General features: G+C 38.7%; 1 protein-coding gene across 1 annotated transcript; it reads left to right on the forward strand.

The window, feature by feature from the left end:
* Positions 1 to 373: 373 nt before the first annotated feature.
* LOC308702488 (guanylyl cyclase-activating protein 1-like) lies at positions 374 to 8,939 on the forward strand. The gene is made up of 4 exons (XM_081385366.1): positions 374 to 819; positions 5,172 to 5,321; positions 7,059 to 7,149; positions 8,074 to 8,939. Exons 1-4 carry the CDS (start codon positions 622 to 624, stop codon positions 8,211 to 8,213), a joined length of 579 nt encoding a protein of 192 aa, XP_081241492.1. The 5' UTR covers positions 374 to 621; the 3' UTR covers positions 8,214 to 8,939.
* The last annotated feature ends 1,185 nt before the right edge of the window (positions 8,940 to 10,124 follow it).

Consider the following 10,124-nt stretch of genomic DNA (forward strand, 5'->3'; position numbering starts at 1 on the left):
AATATATATAGGCTATATATTTCCGTGTTTACACTGGATGCGAGTGGCACAATGCAGACCCCGCGTCTACTGATCCGCTCCGATCCGGCTCTGTGTGTCAGTGTGTAATTTCTACTGTTGAAGATTCATCATATAGACGTCGTATAGATGTAAGGAAGACGGCTCGTTAACTACTAAAAACGGTCGTTCGAATGTGATGTTCACAGACGTCTCCGCGATGTATGCTATCTACTGTCTTGCTTCACTTCAGCTGGATGAATAGATCAGATTAATTAATTGATTGATAGTTAGATAGAATGGATGGGTGGACAGATAGATATGTAGGAACGGTTGGACGGATGGATATATATATATGATTGATAAATGGATAGATAGATAGGTTCAGCTGTGTGCAGTTGACCGTTAATTCGCGCTAATTCTCTGAAAACAACAGCCAGCCAGGAGAGTGACGTCAGCGGTGATCCCGGGCCCCTCGCGCGGGGATTGGTCGAGACTCACTCATCCTGTCCCGCGCGCTGAGCTCGTCTCTCAGTCAGTGTGTGTGTGTGTGTGTGTATATGTGAGGGGAACCCAGGACCGAACGGGCGATTTCTCCCGGTCCTCCTCCGGTACAGCGGCATCATGGGTAACTCGCCCGGTTCGTCTCTGGAGGATCTGAACGCGTGCGAGTCGCACCAGTGGTACCGGAAGTTCATGACCGAGTGTCCGTCCGGTCAGCTCACGTTCTACGAGTTCAAGAAGTTCTTCGGGCTGAAGAATCTGTCAGAGTCCTCAAACCAGTACGTCACGACCATGTTCAAGACCTTCGACATGAACGATGTAAGAAACGCATTTATTATTTACTGGGTTTTTTTTTTTTTGGTGTTTTTTTTTATTTATTTTTTTATTGTTGCATAATATATATATATTAGAAATGATTCTTTCTAATATATTAAATTATTACTTTTTTTTATTTTTTAGCAATTATAATTTTAGCTCAGAATATCCACCCTGTTATATCTGTTTGTGAAAGTAATTCATGTTTGTATTTAAAGTTATTTTGCAATTATTGTTTCCAAACTAAATTCAGTTCAAACTAAAGTAATGATGTAACTGGTTATGTGAGCGATATAGGATGTTATTATTTTGTCCACTCTGTTATCACTTTTCCATCCTGTTAAGCAATTGTTTTTTTTGTTGTTTTTTTTACAATAATTTCATAAAATCAGCAAAATAATTAAGTGAAAATTAAAATTTACTGGAGTATTAATATCGCAGTACTTTAAAAAGTAAACAAAAACACCTTTTAGGCATTTGTATCTGAAAACGAAAAAAGTAAAATTATGCGTTTGTGAGAAAGTAGGTAGAATTCTTGCACAATATTAATATTTTCTGATATTTTATTTACTGATATACCAAAGAGCCCATAAATTACAATCATAATATTTAAGTTGTCTCTAAAACAGGGTGGACATTTGTGATCCTCCATTTCACTTATTTTGCTTAATAAATGGTGAAATTTATTTACCTGAGCTTGACCAAACAAAATTGATTTTCTACATGATTTTATGATGACAAAAAAACACCGAATACCAGGAAGGACCCAATTATTATTAATAATAATAATATTATTTGGTTATTCATATATTTAAAACGTTATTGATGTTTCATTGTAAGTTACGTAGTTTTGTTTTCAGGAAAGTAATGAATTGTTTAATATTTATAGCAGGAGTTTCAGGTAATTGTAAGTGTAAAGTCAGTATAAGTGCTGATATAACGAGGGTTAAATGAGGTGCGTTTCCTCACGTCCCTTCAGCTGAGGATTGTGGGTAATGAGATATATATGTTAATACGGTAAAGTCAGATAAACAGCAGCACTGCACAGGTCAGAGATCCTCACTGAATCCCATCAGAGCCGCTAATCTGGTTAACTGAGGGGTTTGTGTGCTCAGAACGAGGCTTTATTTCTGAACACGGCTTTCATTTGTCACCAGAAAAAAATATTTGATATTCAATCTATCTATAAATTACAGAAATGTCTGTCTGTCTGTCTGTGTTTGTGTGTGTCTGTTATTCGCATATCTCTCGAACCGTTATGGTATACCATTACCGTATAATACCTAGAATATCAAAATCGACTGCTGGCGGTAGATCCTTTTCCTATTTAGCACCAAAACTCTGGACAGTTAGTTCATGCGTTCATGGCATCAAGGCTAGATTATAGTAATGCTCTACTGGGTGGTTGCCCTGCACGCTTAATAAACAAACTACAGCTAGTTCAAAACGCAGCAGCTCGAGTTCTTACCAGAACCAGGAAGTATGACCATATTAGCCCGGTTCTGTCAACACTGCATTGGCTCCCTATTAAACATCGCATCAATTTTAAAATATTGCTGATCACTTACAAAGCACTAAATGGTTTAGCTCCGCAGTACTTGAGCGAGCTCTTAACGCATTACAGTCCTTCACATCTATTGCAATCTCAAAATTCCGATGATAATACCTAGAATATCAAAATCGACTGCTGGCGGTAGATCCTTCTCCTATTTAGCACCAAAACTCTGGAACAGTCTTCCTACCATTGTCCGGGAATCAGACACACTCTGTCAGTTCAAAGCTAGACTAAAGACACATCTCTTTGACCTAGCATTCACATAATACATTATAGACTTCTATAATTCAATGTTAGGCTGCATAGATTAGGTCAGCTGGAACCGGGAACACTTCCCATAAATCCTGATGTACTCGTTACATCATAAGAAGAATGGCATCTACACTAGTATTAGTGTCTGTGTTTATCCCGAGGTTTACCGCAGTCTGCCGGATCCAGGCCGTATCCAGATCTGACGAAGGATCTGCGCCTGGACACGACCACAGAGCAGTCCTGAAATGTCCACTAGGCTCTTCCCTGTGAAGGCCTCCTTCCCTCTCTTTAACTCTCTACAGAGAAAGCGTTGTAGTTTGCGCTGAAAGAACTTAATAGTTTTCTGTTAAATGGTGTCGTGTTAGCGGCCCCTAAGTTAATAACTAATGATCGTTGCGACGGAAGTGAATCAATCAAACTAACTTTAGCTGGACAATAACTTTATTCTAGAGCTGCTATAAAGCCTAAACACTTTACTTTAATTTCCTATTATCAATGTAAAGCTGCTTTGGAACAATCTACATTGTTAAAAGCGATATACAGTGAGGAAAATAAGTATTTGAACACCCTGCTATTTTGCAAGTTCTCCCACTTAGAAATCATGGAGGGGTCTGAAATTGTCATCGTAGGTGCATGTCCACTGTGAGAGACATAATCTAAAAAAAAAAAATCCAGAAATCACAATGTATGATTTTTTAACTATTTATTTGTATGATACAGCTGCAAATAAGTATTTGAACACCTGAGAAAATCAATGTTAATATTTGGTACAGTAGCCTTTGTTTGCAATTACAGAGGTCAAACGTTTCCTGTAGTTTTTCACCAGGTTTGCACACACTGAGGAGGGATTTTGGCCCACTCCTCCACACAGATCTTCTCTAGATCAGTCAGGTTTCTGGGCTGTCGCTGAGAAACACGGAGTTTGAGCTCCCTCCAAAGATTCTCTATTGGGTTTAGGTCTGGAGACTGGCTAGGCCACGCCAGAACCTTGATATGCTTCTTACAGAGCCACTCCTTGGTTATCCTGGCTGTGTGCTTCGGGTCATTGTCATGTTGGAAGACCCAGCCTCGACCCATCTTCAATGCTCTAACTGAGGGAAGGAGGTTGTTCCCCAAAATCTCGCAATACATGGCCCCGGTCATCCTCTCCTTAATACAGTGCAGTCGCCCTGTCCCATGTGCAGAAAAACACCCCCAAAGCATGATGCTACCACCCCCATGCTTCACAGTAGGGATGGTGTTCTTGGGATGGTACTCATAATTTTTCTTCCTCCAAACACGTTTAGTGGAATTATGACCAAAAAGTTCTATTTTGGTCTCATCTGACCACATGACTTTCTCCCATGACTCCTCTGGATCATCCAAATGGTCATTGGCAAACTTAAGACGGGCCTTGACGTGCTGGTTTAAGCGGGGGAACCTTCCGTGCCATGCATGATTACAAAACCATGACGTCTTAGTGTATTACCAACAGTAACCTTGGAAACGGTGGTCCCAGCTCTTTTCAGGTCATTGACCAGCTCCTCCCGTGTAGTTCTGGGCTAATTTCTCACCTTTCTTATGATCATTGAGACCCCACGAGGTGAGATCTTGCATGGAGCCCCAGTCCGAGGGAGATTGACAGTCATGTTTAGCTTCTTCCATTTTCTAATGATTGCTCCAACAGTGGACCTTTTTTCACCAAGCTGCTTGGCAATTTCCCCGTAGCCCTTTCCAGCCTTGTGGAGGTGTACAATTTTGTCTCTAGTGTCTTTGGACTGCTCTTTGGTCTTGGCCATGTTAGTAGTTGGATTCTTACTGATTGTATGGGGTGGACAGGTGTCTTTATGCAGCTAACGACCTCAAACAGGTGCATCTAATTTAGGATAATAAATGGAGTGGAGGTGGACATTTTAAAGGCAGACTAACAGGTCTTTGAGGGTCAGAATTCTAGCTGATAGACAGGTGTTCAAATACTTATTTGCAGCTGTATCATACAAATAAAGAGTTAAAAAATCATATATTGTGATTTCTGGATTTTTTTTTTAGATTATGTCTCTCACAGTGGACATGCACCTACGATGACAATTTCAGACCCCTCCATGATTTCCAAGTGGGAGAACTTGCAAAATAGCAGGGTGTTCAAATACTTATTTTTCTCACTGTATAAATGACTTGACTTGACAAAGCAGGTCCATAAAGACATGGATGAGGAGTCTGGTGTGGAGGAACTGGACTCAACCCCATAGAACAGCTTTGGGATGAACTAGAGCGAGACTGAGAGCTTCTCGTCCAACATCAGTGCCTGACCTCACTAATGAGCTTCTAGAAGAATGGTCAAAAATTCCCACAAACACACTCCCTAACCCTGTGGAAAGCCTTCCCAGAAGAGTTGAAGCTGTTATAGCTGTCAACTCTATATCAAACCCTACGGATTAAGAATGGGATGTCATTAAAGTTCATGTGATGTAAAGGCAGACGTCCCAAAACTTTTGCCAATATAGTGTATAAACAGATACATATGTGGTCCAGTATAATAGTTTGATGTGTGTGTGTGTGTGTGTGTCAGGACGGCTGTATAGACTTCATGGAGTACGTGGCTGCTCTGAGTCTGGTCCTGAAGGGAGGCGTTCAGCAGAAGTTACGCTGGTACTTCAAGCTCTACGACATGGACGGCAGCGGATGCATCGAGCGCGACGAGCTGCTGCTGATCTTCAAGGTTTGAGGACGTGATTCTCTTCAGCGCCTCCTGCTGGAGGAACCAGATTAAACCAGTGACACCCTCCATCTGTGCTGAACATCGTCTAATCAGTCCCTCCAGTTTTTCGCGATTCCGCGATCGCTGAATACAACGCAAAATCAACAAATTGTCGCATTTTTTTGCGATCCTGCATAATTCCTAATTTAACCGCAAAATAATCACAAAAATGAAAAATACCTCACAAAACATTAAATTATAATCACCCAATTGAAATATCTCTAGTTTAATTAAAGTTTCAATGCATTTTTACGTGGATACAGATGTTGCGGGGAAAGCGGAAACTCCTTTTCCTCGATTTACTGAAGCCTGTAATGTAAAACGCATTTAAACCACAATCGCCGTCCCCGTGCAACAGGGCCACACCGGGCGGCACGTCACCATGGTTACAGATGGCAAAGAGATGCATTTTTCCTTCCTTTCCAAGTACAGGGATGCAAACAGCGCGCTTTTCGGCGCCTCCCGCTTTTTTTTTTGGGTGACAAATTCATCTGAAGCCTATTTCATAGCTTAATGTGAGGGACAGAAGTCTATTTACATCATTAAAGTTTACGAAAACTCGTTTTCCCTCCTTTGCGGCTGTCAAACATTCTCCATTCAGTATTCAAACAGCGCGCGCGCCTCGTCCGGTTACAGCAGCATACATGCACGGTAAAACTCTCTCCAATATGATATTCACATTATAATGCTTGATCTGTAGAGAAAAGGCTGTGTATTTGCATAAAATGACTTTATTTTGTTGGAGTTTGTTGCTGTTTTTAAACGACTCGCGCTACCGTGTGCCTGTTAGATCACACACATCACAAGGACTCGGTATCACACGCACAATAACTGGAATTTAAAACTGTGAAGAAACAAATTATCAATAAACTGTTGGACAGATAGACACTAGGATTTGTGCGCTCGACATTTCTTCGCTTTGTGCCGTGAACTTATAAATGCGCACTTGTGCAGCGCTGCACACTGTGACTCCATGTTGCTTTGAGCACATCATTCTGCGCCCCCGATGCGCATACGCGCTTTGTGCGCTCTGTTTTGAAGCGTTTAATATTTTCATGGTTTTGCGCACTGAAAGATTATTAAAAGCCTATATTTTTGTATACCTAGTCTGCACAATACATTTAAAATAAGCATAATTTAATTGTATGTTATTTCTGTGTAGTGTAGTGTAGGCTATATAAATATACACACTTCTGAATTCTTGACATTCATATATAAATATAAAATTGTGAAATGTATGATTGCCTGATTGAATTTCAGTATATTTTCCTGCTTTTTTGTCCTTCGCCAATCACATGCCTGATTACTACACCTGCTGTTAATGTTTACATAGGTCAGGTAAAAAAAATTGCCCATAGGTTGTTTCAAAAGTTTTTCATTTGATGAGAATTTGATTAGACCAAAATAAACAAGTTTTATGCATTTTGTTTGTGATTTGTGTCATGTATGACTATTGTGCATCTGACATAATACTATTATTGTAAATGTGATGTCCTAATTATAAAATATAAAAATCGCAAATTTTTTCGCAAATTTCTGGAAATTACCACCACAAAATCAGTCATTTTGATCGCAAAAATCACACAAAAAAATCGCGAAATCCTGGAGGGACTGTCTAATGATGACTCTGAGTCTGTGTAAGAGGATCCTCAGGACTCACTGAACTCACTTTCATCTGCTGTTGTTTTTCCTCTTCAGGCCATTCGAGCCATTAGTGGAATAGAGCAGGAGCTTTCAGCAGAAGAGTTCACTGACATGGTGTTCGACAAGATTGATCTGAATGGAGATGGTAATCTATCTATCTATCTATCTATCTATCTATCTATCTATCTATCTATCTATCTATCTATCCATCCATCCATACATCCATCCATTCATCCATCCATTTATCTATCTATCTATCTATCTATCTATCTATCTATCCATCTATCCATCCATCCATCCATCCATCCATCCATCCATCCATCCATCCATCCATCCATCCATCCATCCATCCATCCATCCATCCATCCATCCATCCATCCATCCATCCATCCATCCATCCATCCATCCATCCATCCATCCATCCATCCATCCATCCATCCATCCATCCATCCATCCATCCATCCATCCATCCATCCATCCATCCATCCATCCATCCATCCATCCATCCATCCATCCATCCATCCATCCATCCATCCATCCATCCATCCATCCATCAGTGTTGCTGTAATCAATAGGGTAACCCTAACTCAGAGATTAGGCTCTAAATGAGTTCAGTGATTCAGATCAAATGATTATTATGTGAAAACAAAACCAACACCACCTTATCATCTTTTCTCTGTGTTCATCTTGCTATTACAACTCAGTTCCAGCAGCCAAACAAAATCTAGTGTTAATAATTTAAGGATCAAGAGCCCAACTAAAGCAAACACCGATCATCATAATGGTGACTTTAAAATGTTGATTTTTCTCCTTTGGTGATTCAGCTTGTTAACATCAGGTGTCTTCAACAACGCTCAATCATCAATCAATTAATCACTTAATTATCTCATTAACTTTAACACTGCTTCAGTGTTCCTTTAACACTCTTATTTGAAACACTTTTAACACTCTTGAGTGTGGTCTCAGATAAACTCCCAGAAGAGTTTTTGCAATGCATCTGTCTTTCTGAATTAATATGCTAATTAATATGCTAATGCTACAGTGTAAATCTGTAACTGTGTGTGTTTAGGTGTTCTGTCTCTGGACGAGTTCATGGAGGGAATCCAGGCGGACGAGGAGCTCTTGAAGATGTTGACCCAGTCTCTAGATCTGTCTCATATCGTCAACAAGATCTACAGCGAGATCAACTCTGAGCAGAAGGTCACCTGACCCAGACCAGCCCGAGATCATGATGAAGATGATGATGATGACGGTAGCGCTGGCTCGGGTTCTGTGAGCGGCGTCTGGACTCCACTGTTGAGTGAAGAGGTTTAATCCCTCGACACATCAGATATTAACAGGATTAACTGTGTCGGACTGAACTTTAAGAGCCAACAGCTGATCATTCTCCTGTAATCTCACAGAATTACGTTACTGAAACTAGAGCAAACCCTTTAAGTGCACTTACATATGTTTCCTCTGTTCGAATCGTTCCTGTGAAATACAACATTTCTTCAGTCCCGTGATGTTCCTCAGGGGAATAACAATTGTTTTTATGTGAAAAAAAACTTGCTGTATTATATTTTGTAGGACACATTTATAATGTTATTACACTTTTCAAAATAAAACCTGAAATGTGTTCATTGTATGCAGAATAATAACCATAAACAGCCTCAAAATATGTGACATGATATATTGTATTGACAATCAGTGTAATTTTGTATTTATGTCCCAAATATTTGTAATAAAATTATAACTTCAAATAAAATACATGTAAAATAACGCTAATAGTCAGCGTTATTTTAGTATTATTATATACTATTAAAGTATTTAACAATATTATGAATTAGCTTTTATTTAGTAATTTTATGTTTTTGTCATAATACTATTATTATTTAAATAGTTATATGTACCTTTCTTTTTTTATTTTAGTAATTTTATTGATTTCAATTATTTATTTCAGTTATTTGCCAAGTCAACATTTCTAATTTTTCAACGTTTTTATTTTAATATTTTATTTCAGTTTTATTTTAATGACCAAAAACAAGTAAGTTTTAGTTAACTAGACTGCTAATAATAAATGTAGTGTAAGCACAATAAACTTTATTTTATATTGCTCTCTTAAAACAAGCTTCTCAAGGACTTACAGAGAAAAAAGTAAACCAACAGCAAATTAAAGCTATACAAAAGTTTTGGGTCGGTGAGATTTTTTAATGTTTTTGAAAGAGTCTCTTCTGCTCACCAAGGCTGAATTTATTTGATCAAAAATACAGTAAAAACTGTGAAATATTATTCCAAGGTAAAACAAGGTAAATCAGTTTTCTATGTGAATATATAGTAAAGTGTAATTTATTCCTGTGATCAAAGCTGAATTTTCAGCATCATTACTCCAGTCTTCAGAGTCATGATCATGGTCTTTGATGATGGACAGCCAGGAATGATGAAGATGATGAAGATGATGAGCTCGACTGAAGAGGTTTAACCCTCGGCACATCAGATATTACATAAAGTGAGTATTTACATTAATTATAGACAAAGACTGCATCAGTCACAGAGAATGTATTTTATATAGGCTAATGTTAAAATGTTTTTAGCGCAATTTTCCACCGGACAAAATTGCGCTTGTTAACTCATGATTTCTGTTCTGTCTGTGCGCACCAATCTTGCACTTCTATCTCCTCCTCAACCAGACCACCTAGAGACTTCGGGTTTTCGGCATTATGTTAAGGAAGGTCTAATGTTACTATCTCTTAGTGTTGTGATCCCATGACGTCAGAAAATTGCGCTAAAACACTCACTGAGTTTTTATTACTTGTTTTTTTATTAGATTATGCATGTGCAGTTTTCTACGTTACACAACTTCTCCAGGACGTGGCAGTATTTGACTAAAACGTATACGGAAATCCTGGTTTTAAATTGATTTATGGTTCTGGTTTCTTTGTTTTTCAATTCATTCTTTATTCTTTTTCATAACTTCTTTAATCCTTGTGAATATGCTTTAGACATCTGCTCATGTTAGAAACACCTTAGTGACAAATAATAAATATCACTCAAGGTATAAAATCGCTATTTCCTTATTCTGCGTGGCGCAGCTCAACTCTCGTATTTAAGCGTTTTTCTTTCGCTTTTGTTTTTGTTTTT

Source organism: Scardinius erythrophthalmus (genome assembly GCF_964197995.2).
Source record: "Scardinius erythrophthalmus genome assembly, chromosome: 14".
Lineage (NCBI taxonomy): Eukaryota > Metazoa > Chordata > Actinopteri > Cypriniformes > Leuciscidae > Scardinius > Scardinius erythrophthalmus.